Here is a 16,068-nt window from a genome sequence, read left to right on the forward strand (position 1 = left end):
TCCTCCTTCTCTTCTTTCTCTCTTCTCTCTCTTTCTTTTGTCTTTATTCTCTGCTAATCTAGGGTTAAAACCAGTACAGATTTGTTCTGAAACATAAACCTTCACCTGAAGAATTACCTTCCTTCCCTTTACCATTAAAGTTATCTTTGAAGATGAGAACTCAGGTCTAACAGTTGACCCTTCTCCTCAACTACTCCAGAATCTATACAGGAGAAATCCAAACGAATTATTACTTCAACATCACCCCCCCCCCAAAGTCCAATTCAGCACACTCTTTTCAACTCAAAGCTGTCACAACCTGTAGTGTCTCCAATGTGATATTGACTAACAATGATACCATTTATTTGGGATTTAGATGCAATTCATAAATGATGCCTTGAGTCAACATTTAGGACGAAAAGAAGAAAGAGAGAGATCAACTGTCTGAATATTCAAATAATAGGTATTTCAGCATTAGAATTTAGAAGATAAATAGTTTCTCCATGAGTCTGGAAAAACACCAAGTTAATAGAATCATTAACACGAGTCTTTCATGAAGCATCTTCCTCATATATATGCCATGTATTAATTGAGTTAATTGTAGACCTTTCTTTCATTTTGAACTATCCATAAACCCTTAAATGAGGATTTTTTTCAAAAAAGAACCAATGCTATAAATTATGTCATAAAGCAACAAACTTACATGATGTGTCTTGACATGTTAGAGGTCTATCTTCTTTAACTGTATTCGCAACTTGCAGTAACTTACTAACTCCAAAGTCTGCAACTTTTAGATGCCCAGAATCATCCCGAAGTATATTTCTGTTATCTTACTCGAAAGCAACACAAGAAAGTTCTAACAGTTTCAGACCATCCAGGTAGATAATAACTACTTCAAAAAAAAAAAGGAAAGAAAGAAAGTCAACTTGAGAACCAATAAAATGGTTCTCTGCACCAAAGGGGGAAGGGTGGAAAGAAAACAATGTTACATGAGAACTTACGAAGGTTCAAGATCTCGGTGAATAATTGCTTCTGGTTTATGCTCATGCAAGTAATTCATTCCCCTAAAAAATTAGCCAAGACATTATCACAAGGAAAACCAATTTGTTAGCAGAGACCGTGACAAGAAGAAACATTTAATGGGTGGGGTCTAGAATATGAAATCATCATCAGGTTCCAAATCTATGAGCCCTACAACCCATGGTTCAGAAAAAAAAAAAAAAAAAAAGTGATAGTAAACAATCTAAGACAAAATAATTATATTCAACATGCCAACACAATCAATTTCACAATCCACACCATTAGAACTTAAAAGAACATGACTGTAAAACCCAGTCAAACTGAATCATCATATTCATTTGGATAACTGGATAATCCCTACTGTCACTGCATTCCATGCCAATTCTTAGTCATCAGAAATCACTCATAATCAGCTGAAGTTTTTGTATTTTGTGGAGTCAATCAAATCCACTTACTAATTAATATACTTGTTTTTCATTTTAAAGATCCTCCATACCAAAGATTATAGCTTTCTTGCTTCTCTTTTCTTCCTTAAGTTGCTATCGACTACTGAACAGAGCTTCTCTAGAGATAGAATGAAAGTGAGGAGCGTTGCTGAAAATCGAACAATATCAATCAACCTCCTCCTTTCTATCTTGGAAAAAGAAAGATAAGATTGCTCTCACCAAACAATCCCAAAGCAAATTTCTCCTTTTTGTAACCACTAAAAGGAGAACCAAACACAGCCTAATATCACAACCTGACTTTCTCAGCCTCTAAGTCGTGCAGTACTCCACTCATCCCACGGGTAGAGTCAGCCTTGCCTGCCCAAGATCTCCCCTCTGCTATGGTGCTTGTGAAGACACACCCCTTGTGTATTATAAAAGCAACAGTGATGACAACATTCAACACTATAAAGTGTTTTGGAATGGTAGAATACTGATATATTTCATTCTATTGCCAATGGGCATATTTATACAGTAAGCTACTACAATAAATAGAAAGAAAAAAAAAACAGAGAAAGAAAAATAGAAAGAAGAAAAATTAGAAAGAAGAGAAAATATAAAGTACAAAAATAGAAAGAAAGAAATAGAAAGAAAAAACTTTCTAAATCAATCCTTCCACAATCCTAGGAATATATACAATTCTATTTTCAGATCTGAACCAGTAACCCCACGTTTTCCAACACTCCCCCTCAAGCTAGTGAATAGAGATCCTCCATTCCCAGCTTGGCTATAATTCTCCGAAAGTCTGTACTATTGAGCCCTTTAGTAAGTACATCGGCCAGTTGTCCTTTTGTAGACACATAGGGAGTGCAAATCAACTTGCTGTCCAGTTTCTCTTTTATAAAGTGTCGATCAATTTCGATGTGCTTCGTCCTGTCATGTTGAACAGGATTGTGAGCAATATTGATGGCTGACTTGTTGTCACAATATAGTTTCATAGGCTCTTCTCGTGGAATCTTCAGGTCTTCTAAAATTATCTTCAACCAGAGTAATTCACACACTCCTTGTGCCATAGCCCTGAATTCTGCCTCTGCACTTGACCAAGCCACTACATTTTGCTTCTTACTCTTCCAAGTGACTAAATTTCCTCCTAAGAAGGTACAGTAACCAGAAGTGGACCATCTATCTACTGGAGATCCTGCATAATTGGCATATGTATATGCTTCAAGAGTCAGTCCTCCATGTCTTCTGAATAAAATTCCTTTTCCTGGATTGGCTTTCAAATAGTGCAGAATTCGATGAGCAACCTACATATGAACTTCTTTAGGATTATGCATAAACTGACTTATTACACTTACAGCATATGCAATATCTGGTCGTGTATGTGCAAGATAAATGAGTTTTCCAACTAGTCTTTGGAACATCTCCTTGTCTACACTTGCATTCTCGTGGGCTTCTCCAAGTTTATGATTAGGATCTATAGGCGTGGAAGCTAGTTTACATGCCATATTTCCTATTTCTCTCAAAAGATCAACAGCATAATTTCATTGAGAGATAAAGATGCCTTGTTTAGAATGTGCAACTACAATTCCGAGAAAATACTTTAGTCTCCCCAAGTCTTTTATCTCAAATTCTCTGGCAAGGCAGTTTTTCAATGCTTCATTCTCCTTTTTATCATTCTCAGTAACGATTATATCATCCACATAGACTAATAGTGCAGTAACTCCCCCTGAGGTTGTGTGTTTGATAAACAATGTGTGGTCACCTTGACTTTGCTTGTAACCTGTACTTAGCATTACCTTTGTAAACCTTCCAAACCATGCTCTCGGAGATTGTTTGAGACCGTATAGTGCTTTCTTCAACTGACAAACTTTGTTCCCTTTAATGCCTTCTCCAAAACCCGGTGGAATGTCCATGTATATCTCCTCTTCTAGATCACCATGGAGAAACGCATTTTTTACATCAAACTGTTGCAAATCCCAATTATAGTTAGCAGCCAACGACAGTAACACCCTTACTGTATTCATTTTAGCTACTGGGGCAAAAGTCTCCCGATAATCTACCCCATAAGTCTGTGTATATCCCTTGGCTACCAGGCGTGCTTTGTACCTTTCTAATGACCCATCAGGTTTGTACTTAATTGTGAACACCCATTTACAACCTATCGTCTTCTTGTTTCTTGGTAGATCCACAACTTCACATGTGTTGTTTTTTTCTAATGCCTCCATTTCCACTCTCATGGCTTTTCTCCACTCCTTATTAGAAAGTGTCTCGGCTAGAGTATTAGGAATTTGAATGGTGTTAAGGCTAGCTAGAAAACTTTTATGGGATTTAGAGAATCTTTGGAATGATACATATTTGGCTAAAGGGTACAATGGGCGTTTGGTACATTCTCTGGTTCCTTTTCTCAGTGCAATAGGTAGGTCATACTCATACTCAAACTGTGAAGGTGTAGGTTCAAGATCTAAGCATCCCTCAGTTCTAGGATTAGGAGTTGAATCTTGAACTTGCACAGGTTAAGGATCTGGATTTTTCCTCCTAGAGTAAACCTGCATATATCTCACATTATCATGCACATCATTCATGGGGTTAACAGTGTCCGAATTTGGTTCAATGGTCGAGTTGTTTGACTCTTGTTGAGACTCGGGAATGTGGGGCTCAGAGGAATGTGACTCAGAGGGATGTGATTCTTGATGATTGAATGCCTGTGAGGAGAGTAAAACATCTAGGGAGAGTAGATCCGAGGCCTTATCTTCCATTAATGAGGGCTCCCCCTGAAGATAAGGTTGAGTGAAAAAAGATTTTCCTTCCTCAAATGTGACATCGATGGAGGTGTAGAATTTTCTAGTGGCTGGATGATAACATTTATAACCTTTTTGAGTTGGGGAATATCCCAAGAAGACACACCTGATTGCTCGTGGGTCTAATTTTCCTTTATTATGGACATGAACAAAGGCAGTGCAGTCAAAAATTCTTGGTGTGAGATTATTTGAGGCTCGAATATCAGGGTAAAATTAAGAAAGGACTTGTATTGGGCTTCGGTTGTCAAGAACTTTAGATGGTAGTCTATTTATGGTGTAGGCAGAAGTAAGGACAGCTTCCCCTCAATATTGTTTTGGGACCTGATTTTGAAAGAGAAAGGCTTGGGTGGTTTGCAAAAGATGGCCATTTTTTCTCTCAGCTATCCCATTCTGTTGGGGAGTGTTAACACGAGGATTCATGCACAATGCCTTCTTTCTGAAAAAATGGGGACAAATTCTGATTAAAATAATCTGTAACATTATCATATCGAAACCTTTTAATTCTCACACCAAATTGAGTTTTGGACCATGTTATGAAAGTTGGGAAGAATCGTACCCACATCAGATTTAGACTTAAGAAGAAAAATCAATGTGACCCTAATGCAATCATCAATAAAGGTGACGAACCATCTGGAACCAGTAATGTTGGGAATTTGAGAAGGGCCCCATATATCCGAATGAATCAAATAAAAAAGAGTTAAAGATCTTTTATTGTTGATTGGGAAAGAAACCCTTTTGTGCTTAGCAAGTTCACAAACATCATAATGAAAGGTTTCAACATCAATTCCTTTAAACAAGGAAGGAAGCATTGTTCGTAAAATAGGAAATGAAGGATGACCAAAACGGAAATAATGACGCCAAATTAAATCTTTATTGGAGGTAGATAAGAATGACTCGTGTGTGACATGCATAACAGTGTGAGATGATTTGCTGGTTGCTTCAAGGTAGTAGAGTCCATTTCTTTCCTTAGCAAGTCCAATCTTCTTCCTCGAAACCTGGTCCTGAAATACACAGTAAGAAGGGAAGAACACGACATTGCAGTTCACATCCTAGGTGAGTTTATGTATAGAGATAAGGCTAGTGGATAACTTAGGAACATGAAGCACATTTTTAAGTAATAGGGATGGAGTAATTTGAATATTCCCAATTCCTGCCACTGTGGTGAATGAACCATCAGCAACAGAAACTTTTCTATTACTAAGACAGAGTGTATAGGTGAGAAAATGTAATGAAGAGGGTGTCATGTGGTCAGTAGATCCATAATCAAGATTCCATGGAAAAACACTAGCCAAGGCATGTAATCCTAGAGATAAAGACTCACCTGAGAGAGCAAGAGATGTAGAACCACTTCCTGGTTTCAAGGACTTCAGGAAGCACCTTAGCCTTTCAATTTCTTCATCATTAAATGGTCCCTGACTTGAGTGTTCTTGCTACGGGGTTTTGGAGACATTATGGGCCTGTTGAACTCCTTTTGAAACTCCTCGATTTCCCCATTCTTTGCTAGTTGTGGGAGGTTTCCCATGAAGTTTCCAGCACCGATCTTTCTTGTGCCTGGGCTTCTTGCAATAGGTGCACCAGAGGTTATCATTAGAGTCACGGGTGGTTGTGTCACGAGCCAAGTTATGATTGTTCTCACCCTTTGGACCACTGTAACTTCCTCCACTTGCCACCATGGCTAAGCCTTCGGGATCTTTAGGCTCAAGCATGATTCCACGACGGCTTTCCTTAGCTCTAACAAGGGCTATGACTTCATTCAATGGAGGCACTTCTTCTTTGCCAAGAATTTGTATTCGGACCTGATCAAATTCAGCATTCAGTCCGACCAAAAAATCATACACCCTATCTCTTTCAATAAAATTCTTCAAGATCACAGCATCATCTGCGCACTTTGTCTCAAGAACCCAATAATGATCAAGCTCATGCCATAAATTTTGCAGCAGATTTGCATACTCTGTAACACTCCTGCTCCCTTGTTTGGCCGCCACAGTCTTCACTTTGACCTCATATACACGAGCAGCGTCATGGGCTTTGGAATAGGTTTGACGGACAGCATCCCAAATAGCCTTTGCAGAGGGAAGAAACATACAAGTATCACTAATCTCGAGTGTCATTGAACTCCACAACCATGACAAAATCATGGAATCCTCTTCGTCCCAAGCATCAAAATTTGGCTCGCCCAACCTTGGTCCTGTTCCAAGGAGGTGACTAATTTTTCCTTTTCCCTTCAAATAGGTACGCACTAGTTGTGACCACTTCAAGTAATTCTGTCCATTCAGTATATATGTTGCATGAATATTCTGCAAATCACCAGTGTGAGGATGAGAATTTGTTGCTCCTTCATCGGTTTGGACAGGAGCACTTGTTGCAGTCATGTCGGACATTGTTAATGGAGGAAAAATAAGGCCAACAGGAAAGGAGAATAAAGGAACACTTCTGGTTACAGATCAACACTGAAGGCCAAAAGAGAAAAACACAAAAAACTGGCAATGAAGGCCGAAAAAATCTCAAGGTTGACAAACCTAGAGCTCTGATACCATGTTTTGGAATGGTAGAATACTGATATATTTCATTCTATTGCCAATAGGCATATTTATATAGTAAGCTGCTGCAATAAATAGAAAGAAAGAAAAATAGAAAGAAAAGAAAATAGAAAGAAGAGAATATAGAAAGTACAAAAATAGAAAGAAAGAAATAGAAAGAAAAAACTTTCTAAATCAATCCTTCCACAATCCTAGGAATATATACAATTCTATTTTCAGATCTGAACCAGTAACCCCACGTTTTCCAACATAAAGACACATTGATATATAATATTTATACACCTACATCCAGTATACAGTATATGTAGGTATATGTGTGTAAATCAAACCCAGGTTAACATGGAACTCTTTAGTTCTAAGCTGGTTGGCTCTGCATTTAACCAATGGTCATTTTTTGTATCTAGACCGCTTCACTTCTTAAGTATGGGCAATGCTATACGACTGAGGAAAATCCAACATATAAACCAGTGAACAAACCTTGCAATATCAAGTGCAAATTTGATTGCTGTCATTGGCTTCAGTGCTCCTTTTCTTTTCAAATATGCACGAAAATCTCCCTGCACCATACAAAGAGCAATGCAAAGCATAAAAAAACTAGTGTTGTATTCTATTACAACCAACATTCTGGAAATCAGACTACATTGTTCAATTGAACCAGGCTAAACTGGAGCCAACCCCTAATCCAGTCAATGATTTAGACATTTCAGATCGTTTTCAGACAAACTAGCTAATTAAACTGGGAAGAACCAAAATCAAGCCCCTATGCAGTTCAATGTCCTGTCTGGTTTTCAAAGAAAATAACTTTTAGATTTTTTACAATTTCCATAATTACATCCACACATATTAGAAAACTTCAATCTCGAAATTGCATCTCAATATGCACCAACAAAAAGGCCATTACCAAATCTTGATCACTCGGTCTGTGAGTGGCCACTTTGTGCAAAAAATGCCAAAGGTAGGACTATATCCAGTCTACCCCTCCCAAGACCCCAAATATGCCAGCCCAAGATTTTACAGAAATGAGCGCAACAAAATTAAATAACTTAAATGCAAAGCTTTTCATTTTTTTGATGCCAATGAGGAATGAATTAACAATGAGAAGATAATAGGAGTGATTATTCTTCCAGCCTGCAAATTTACACACACACACACACACACGAGTAGGTGTGATCATGGGTCAGGCTTAGTACCTAAGATAAGGAGTTTAACCAAGGCCTCGTCCTGGCCCATGCTGCACCCCAAGCATGAATACTTATGAATTGATAAGACACAAAACATTGAAAATGTCCTTGTTTATATCACATATGATACATAACAAAAAAAGGACAGCCCAGTGCATGAGGCTCCTGCCAATGTGGGGTCTGGAGAGGGACAGATGTACACAGCCTTACCCCTGCACATACAGAGACACTGTTTCCAAGATTTGAACCCTGGTCACCTAGGTCGAGTGGAGCAACCCAACCATTGCACCAAGGCCCACCCTCACATTATGATATATAACATGTATCATATCATTTATAGTACATACTAAAAAATTATAATATATAATAATATCTATACCAGACATAAAAAATTCCAGGCTGGGCCCGGCCTAGAAGTATTGGGCACTAAACAATTGGGCCATGCTGGCCAAGCTAGAACTACCACCCTCCATCTACGCTATGGTATTAAAGATGGGCCATGTGTCATGACCTTGTGATAGTTGCATGCAGGGTTTGCCCCTATTTAGTTGAATAAATTTTACCATTTACTCATCAGAAAAGAAGTAATAGTTGAACTTATGTGAATCGCTTGTACTGTGTGACTTATAAGAATGAAGTTTTGAAATAGAAGTTAAATATGAACAATAAATGTGATAGTTGTACCAAAAAAAAAAAAAAAAAGATGTCATATTGAAACCTTCAAATGTGGTTAAAGAGGCAATGCAGAACAATTAGTTGTTAAGATAGAAGAACATGTGCTATACAAAAGACCAGTTGGCAATAAGCCAATAACACAAAGAAAGTGGAAAACCTTGGGTAAATATTCAGTGACAATCATCATTGGACTACTCTGGGTTACAGCTCCCAAGAACTGGACCACATTTGGATGCCGTATCTTTTGGAGCAATGCAAGCTCATCCCTAAATGCCGTCCTGTAAAATCCATAGATATGAAAATAACAAAGCTAGAAGAAAGATTAAATAAAAATGACACCAATGTCATTAATACTAAATAGCAAGGAAAAAGCTTTCCAATCAACTGATAGTGTATAACCAACCCACACTTTATACTCATCAGTAATGACATCATCCCCAAGCGTCTTCACTGCAACTTGTGTTCCACGCCATAATGCAATACGGAAGGTTCCCTATGATATATTTCATGTGATAGAGTAAGTTCCCAGCTAATGACAATACTGGTACAGGTGAATCATCATATAAATTCAAATTGATTAAATTTCGGTGAACAGACTTGCAAGAGAATAAATAACTAGGTAACCTTGATCACACGATTAAAATCCAGAAATAAGAGTCAAAACGATGCAGTTTCTAGCCACATGAATGATAACAAAAATGGGATGACATTTGTAGAATGCACAATCCAGAAACTCCAGTATGTGTCAAATTGTTTGCTAACAGAATCTGTTGGAGTATTCAGTTTGTATAAGGGTTATTTTATGAAGAAAAATATATAGTCAGGGACTTTAATGTAATATTAACTTCATTGGGGCTTTTATTGTAACTTTGGATGGTTTAATGTTGTATAAAAGTCTTTCTTATAAAGAAAGACAGATTGGAATGTGATGTGTTAAACTAATAAACTCTACTCTTTTCTTCTTTCTTCTTTCTTCTTTCTCATTATTCACAACTTAACAACTGAAATTCTGATTAACAGACATAATCACTATTAAGATTTTCATCATCATCAGATTTTTCTTGACGACAATGAAAAATCAAGAAAATCAAAGATTTTGATATTGTGCATGACTGCTTCTTTCCTATCTGGATAAAACATGGTGTTTAGGATTTGTTGGCCTTCTTCTTATGAGTTTTTGAATTCAAGTTGTACTGGTTTCTGTGACCAATTGAATGAACACCTAATTCTCTATCTATTTTGGCACCAAGGATGATTTCACCCTGCGAGATTCTATAAATCTTGGTTGTAAGCAAAGTATTGATTACAGTCATGTTTCAAGTTCTATTGGGATCTGAAAATTGAAGGACGGGGAGAGTGGTATCTTTTGAGAACATTAGCACATTCTTTTTTATTGAAGATCTATCATGGTGCATATTGTTGAATTGTGTGTGTATTTCCAACATCAAGATTCATTGTGCCTCGCACTTGTTCAAAACGCTTGAAATGCTACAAGCTTTTATTAAGAGAAAATCTCTTTTTATGTTTAAGGGTCATGTTGTTTAGTTGTACTTATGTGTCATTAGGTATTTGATATATTAATATTTCTAGTAGAGTGTTCCTCATACTGTCATGTTTTTGTTAAGTCTTTGTTAAGTTGGTAGTATTTCATTATTACTGGGGTATTTACCAAGGTGGACTTGATGATTGGTCATGTCTTGGGAAAGAGCTGCACAGCCACCATGTAATAAGTTGAAGAATTGCTTGCCATGGGTAAGAGCCAAAAGTGCCTCTGTGAGTGAAATCAAACTGACTGGATCCTTGTAGGTGTGGTGTAAGAGCTCTTGCTGTAATGCTGGAATCTTCAAGTTGCCTTGTTCAAGAGAAGCTATAGGGTTTTCTTGTAATTTTGTATAGTTTAAATTTTATGTAAAAAACTACTCTCATCAGAGAGAGACAAACTGCATGTGATACTGTTAGACCAATAATCTCTAATCTTCCCTCTTCTCTTCTTTCTTCTTTCTCATTATTTGCAATACAAACTTAGAATAACTTGGTATCCATGTAAAGCATGAGTTATTTGAAGGTGACAATAGCAACTCCTAATGCTGAACATACCTTTTTATTACTTAGCAAGAAATTAAGTTTACAATGGTTCGCATAGAATCACAAAGGCCAATTAAAGAGAACCGTTTCCCCACTGGGATAACAAAGAACCCTTTCCCTTCATCTTTTGAAAACATAGGATTCAGAATCCCGTGATCAAAGCAGAAAGGCTTTTAAAGAAGAAAATCAACTAGATGGAGTGGAGAATATTGACATCGTCCCTTTTAAATATAGAAGCCATTTCATGGCAACAGACCATTTCATGCAGATATTACAAATACAAGTAGATTCTCAACCAGGTTCAAAAAAGATAATGAAAAGAATTAAATAATCAACAAAGAGAGAATAGGTCCAAGTACCTTGGTTATTTCAACACTATTAGTAAAATCAAGCTCTTTAGGATCAATCTCGTATTCTGGAACTTCACGGGCATTCTGGACATGCATAGGGGCCATCTGAAGTTATTAAATCAGAAAAGAATAGTTACAATATGGACCACCAATTTCATTCCAATACAAAGGATGATCTAATATGTAACACATACCAGAGGCTTTGCACCATGTTTCTCCAAAAGTTTGATCACATCATGGTTTTTGTAATATATTGCATCTGCAAGAGGCTGTTTGAGGAACTCTAAATTATTGTGCAAGTCCTTAGAGATTTAATAAGATGATTCAGTCATCTAGATGGCAATTGAGGAAGCACTAAATCATTTGGCAGGCACAGCCAGCTCCATAAGATGATTCAGTCTTTGAGATGGAATAACACTTATATAGATGTCAATGAAAAACAAAAGACACTGGAAAAATCAAAAAACTGGTTTTGTAACTTCATCTTTAAGGATATATCATTTGCCAAAAAGAATTCTTTTTTTATCAGATTTGCTAAAAAGAATTCTTTTTTTATCAGCTTTGCTAAAAATAATTCTTACACAATTGAAACTTCTTAAAAGTAATCAATCTTCATTGGAGTCTGCAGGGTCTTTCGTACTGACTGTGATGGTTAGTCAGGTTTGAAGTATCACACAAAAGGAGCATAATGATATCGATTTACAGTTTTCTTTTTTTTTTTTTTTTTTTGAAAAGGTAGAGTATAATGAATTAATTGTATAACTTGAGTAGTTGTACATGGGATGAGATTTCCCCAAGAGAACTATAATAAGAATAATTACAAAAAGTAGGCATCAGTTGATAGATTAGCTGCCTTAGAACAAGGGAAAATTTTAGCTAATATGTTGTGTATAACTTCATCTATTTGTGAGGATTTGCCTTCAAAAATTCTGATGTTCCTCTCCTTCCATATGGTCCAAATTATATCCATGGGCAGCATGTCCCAAATGATTTTATCATTGCTAGAAAGGTCTTCAATGTATTAGCTGCTTAGGAAACCCAAGAAATACTACAAAAAACCAGTTAGATGCAGGTTAACCTGCAAATGGTTCCAAATAAGTCTGCTCACTGGGCAGTGCAGAAAGAGATGATCTGCACTTTCCTCTGCGGTATTGCAAAGGGGGCAATTGAAAATGAATATAGAGAATATGAAAGAAAGAGAATGAAAGGAACACGAATGACTTTTACCAAAAGAAATGCAATTCTATTTGGTTCCAAAATCAAGGTGATGCTTAGTAAAGCACAAACCCCGGTATCAGCCATGTGAAACTCAGCTCTAGCAGTTACAAAAGTACCAATTTGCCCAATGTCATTTTAGTTTTCAATGCAAATTGTTGCATCGAGACAAACAAAAGATGCTTTCTTTGCTGCACTCAACATGAACAAGAAAGCATAATTGACATTACCCATTCCCATTCAAACTTGCAAAATACAATGCCATTCTTGGGGAAAGTTCGTATTAAATTTCATTTTCATAAACTCAAGAAAAAGAAACTTCCAGGTACATCAGCATTTATTTCTGTTTTTTAAACACGAATTCTTTTCATTGATTCGTTACCGCAATGCATCAGCATATTGGTCGCTACATATTTCGATAAAACAAAAATTAATTCAAGGAAAAAAGGAAATACGTGTTCAATAAGATACAATAAACAAGTGAATGAGAAACAGAAAATCAAGATAATACCTCCATTTTCTCAATCCATAAATTCGAAAACATGAATTAGCACAATTAACCTAGAAAAAAAAAGAAAAAGAAAAAACAGAATCCATCTTAGTCCAAAGCAATGAACATACCGTACTACCCCATCGATCCTTGGGATCCACCTCGGCGCCTCTTCGTAGCAACAATTCAACAACATCAGTCCGCCACTGACAAGCGGCAATATGCAGCGCCGTCCGTCCATCAATGTCCTTGAAATTCACATTGGTCCCTGAATCCAAAAGCTCCTCAATCCCTTCAAGGTCTCCTTCGTTAGCCAAATACATAAGCCGAATAGTATCATCAATAGCTTCCGGAATCTCTTGCTCGTCAACCACCACCGATTCATCACCGCGCTCCGGTGGCTTAAGTGATGACTGCTTGCCCAGAGTAAACCTCCTCTGCATCATTGCTTCCATTTTCAAACAATCCAACGCCATGAATCCAAAAGAAATCCAACCCTCTTAAACCTTCAAAATTTACAAGCAAGAACTCCAAATTTCACAAACTAAACCCCAAACAACAGAACCCGCTCTGAATTTGAAAGATTTCAGAGAACCCTAAAACCTTGACTTTTCTAAGAACTGTAGGGTTTAACACAGAGCCAGAAGACCAGAGAATCAAAGACAGGTCACAAGAATCAGAACAGAGAAGAGTACAAAGGAGAAGCAATCGAATTTCAACGCCACAGTCTGGATACAAGAATACAGATAAGAAAGAAGAGTCTCAAGCGCACTTCGTCGAGGTCTGCAGTTTGAAAATTATTTAAAAGATAATTAATAAAACAAAAGACGGAATTTTTAATTAATTTGATTCGTCGTAATGACGGGGACGTCCTCCATATGGGAGGGTCATGGGACAGATCCGTCTTCCTAGAAAACACGGTGGGGTTTCTCGAAAAAGAGCACAATCATTTTCTGGCACGTGGCCGTGAGGTGGTTGGGTTGGCGCCTTGGCGGGCGTGGAAGGTGGGCTTTCGGAAAGTGCGGAAGCAGCAACGAGCCGACGTCAGTTAACCGCTTTCTAAATTCCAACTAACGTTCACGGTACGGTTCACACTCGGAGCGTAACGGTATCAGCTTTCCGAGCAAAAGGTGCAACACGGCTGCCAGGTGCCAGCTAGCTGGGCTGGCCGGTGGAAGACGAAATCTTGGATCTGGTCCGAGGCGCATGTTCCGCAAATGGGTTTGGGCGGCCATCACTTGCCACGTGGCTACTTTTCTCTTTTCACTGTAGAGCAAAGCCAAAGGCTCCATGTTTCAAGGATCACAGCCGAGCACAGCAGTAACTTGATGCCAGCTGTCTCCTTCATGCAAATGTTCGGTGGAAAAGAATTGTAGTAATGGACTTCTTGAGAAGATTGGGTCCGGATACATAAGGCCCAAAACCCTGTCTGAGCCCACATTTAGCCATCTTTTTGTAGATTTATTTGATCAGGATCCACCTTTTTCTTATATATATATATATATATATATATATATATATATATATATATATATATGTTTTTTTGCTAGACTATATAGGGCCCACCATATGGTGGGTTATGGGCCAAAATTCTACTTTAACAATAGACAAGGCCAAAAGGTTAAAGTTCTTACGCAAAGCGTGTGTTTTTTAAAAAGCAAGAAATATTCTAAGGGAGCTTCTTTGAAAGCCCTCGTAAGTGGGAACACTCAAGGTCGGTATAAGGACATTAATTAGGGTTCGTTTGGTTTAAAGTTGGAATTAGAATCGGAATGCTTGAAAGGGAATGAGAATTGAAAACAGTAAAAATGGGATTGTATTCTTAAGAAGGGGCAGGGAATGGTCATTTTCTCAAAGAAGAGAATATCATTCCAGCTGAAATGGGAATGAGATTCTAATTCCATACAACCAAACAGTTGGAATTGGAATAGCCCATTTCAATTCCAAACTCCTATTCTCGTAAACCAAACAGGGCTTTAATACACATCTACTATTGAAGGTGATGGAGCGCGATCCGGCTGGTCTTAGCTGTCCGCTGCCTTGCTTCCAAACGGGGTAGCAGGGAACCTGAAACAGAGGAGATGGGGAAGCTCCAGGGGGAACCCGGTGTAGAGGCTCTGAAGCTCAAGTTAGAATCCTTCAAAAGCAAGGTAATAGCAGATAGCACAAAGTTTGCATACCTCCGTTGTCGGGGGGCAGGTGGCTCTTATAGTCACTTCGTGCACTCGTCCCAGGGCCCTTGTCAGGGTCAAGTATGATTACCCTTGTGCTTGTCAATTCGGTCGTCGTCCTTTCTACTGAGATAGAACCGTCACTGCCTAACCGTCATCTAACTGGAGATGGCGGCGTCAGTGGCGGTGGCAGGTGGCCGTTTAGGGTGCTACCGCCAAACGTCAGATCCCAAGTCAGTCAGGCGCGGCGCCCTTGGGCACGAACTTCCTTAGTGTTAGGCGTGGTACGACTTGTTTGGTTTCGGTGCCAAGTGATGCGAAGTGCTGAGCGAGGCGGTCTTGAGCTCGGAGGTGTCTACAAGTCAGTTCGGCGAGGTGTATCCCGAACCGTTACAAGGTGGGTCAGTTCGGCGAAGTGTATCCCGAGCTGTTACAGAGTGGGTCAGTTCGGCGAAGTGTATCCTGAGCTGTTACAGAGTGGGTTAGTTCGGCGAAGTGTATCCCGAGCTGTTACAGAGTGGGTCAGTTCGGCGAAGTGTATCCCGAGCTGTTGCAGAGTGGGTCAGTTCGGCGAAGTGTATCCCGAGCTGTCACAAGGTGGGTCAGTTCGGCGAAGTGTATCCCGAGCTGTCACAAGGTGGGTCAGTTCGGCGAAGTGTATCCCGAGCTGTTACAAGGGTCAGTTCGGCAACGTGTGTCCCGAGCTGTTACAAGGTGGGTCAGTTCGGCGAAGTGTATCCCGAGCTGTTACAAGGGTCAGTTCGGCGAAGTGTGTCCCCTTGTTCCCGCCTAGGCTTGGCCCCTTTTGCCGAGCTGTTGTTTCTGCCACGTGTCACATAATAGAGAGGTCGGGCTGAATCTTCCTTCATCAGAAGGATTGTTAAGACACAATTTAAAAGGAGTACAAATACAAGCTGAGCTTAAGGAATAAGGACATTAATTAATACACCAAACTTGATCCCAATCCAATCCAAACAGGGCCTTAATACATGCATTTACTATTGAAAGATTGTTAAGGCACAGTTTGGAAGGAGTACAAATACAGGGTGAGCCTAAAGAATAAGTCCATTAATTAATACACTAAACTTGATCCTAATCCAATCCAAAATTATCATATTGGGTTTGGGTTAAGATTA

The 16,068-nt window shown here is 38.6% G+C and overlaps 1 protein-coding gene across 2 annotated transcripts in view; it reads right to left on the reverse strand.

Annotated features, from left to right (window-relative positions):
• Nucleotides 1–13,663, reverse strand: part of LOC148867087 (serine/threonine-protein kinase 12-like) — a 31,330-nt gene extending 17,667 nt beyond the window's left edge. Inside the window, exons 1-8 of one of the 2 annotated variants that reach the window (XM_088978443.1) lie at nucleotides 12,893–13,663; nucleotides 11,251–11,325; nucleotides 11,066–11,140; nucleotides 9,029–9,114; nucleotides 8,779–8,899; nucleotides 7,243–7,322; nucleotides 981–1,043; nucleotides 683–801 (exon numbers count right to left, since the gene is read on the reverse strand). In XM_088978443.1, coding sequence (XP_088834569.1) covers nucleotides 683–801; nucleotides 981–1,043; nucleotides 7,243–7,322; nucleotides 8,779–8,899; nucleotides 9,029–9,114; nucleotides 11,066–11,140; nucleotides 11,251–11,325; nucleotides 12,893–13,237 — 964 coding nt within the window. In that variant the 5' untranslated portion in view covers nucleotides 13,238–13,663. Of the gene's footprint in view, nucleotides 1–682; nucleotides 802–980; nucleotides 1,044–7,242; nucleotides 7,323–8,778; nucleotides 8,900–9,028; nucleotides 9,115–11,065; nucleotides 11,162–11,250; nucleotides 11,326–12,892 lie in introns of both variants that reach the window. The other variant, XM_088978442.1, reaches the window with a different exon arrangement.
• Between the last annotated feature and the right edge of the window lie 2,405 nt (nucleotides 13,664–16,068).

The sequence above is a fragment of the Nelumbo lutea genome, chromosome 3, assembly GCF_056320005.1.
Source record: "Nelumbo lutea isolate HS-2025 chromosome 3, American lotus-T2T, whole genome shotgun sequence".
Taxonomy (NCBI): domain Eukaryota; kingdom Viridiplantae; phylum Streptophyta; class Magnoliopsida; order Proteales; family Nelumbonaceae; genus Nelumbo; species Nelumbo lutea.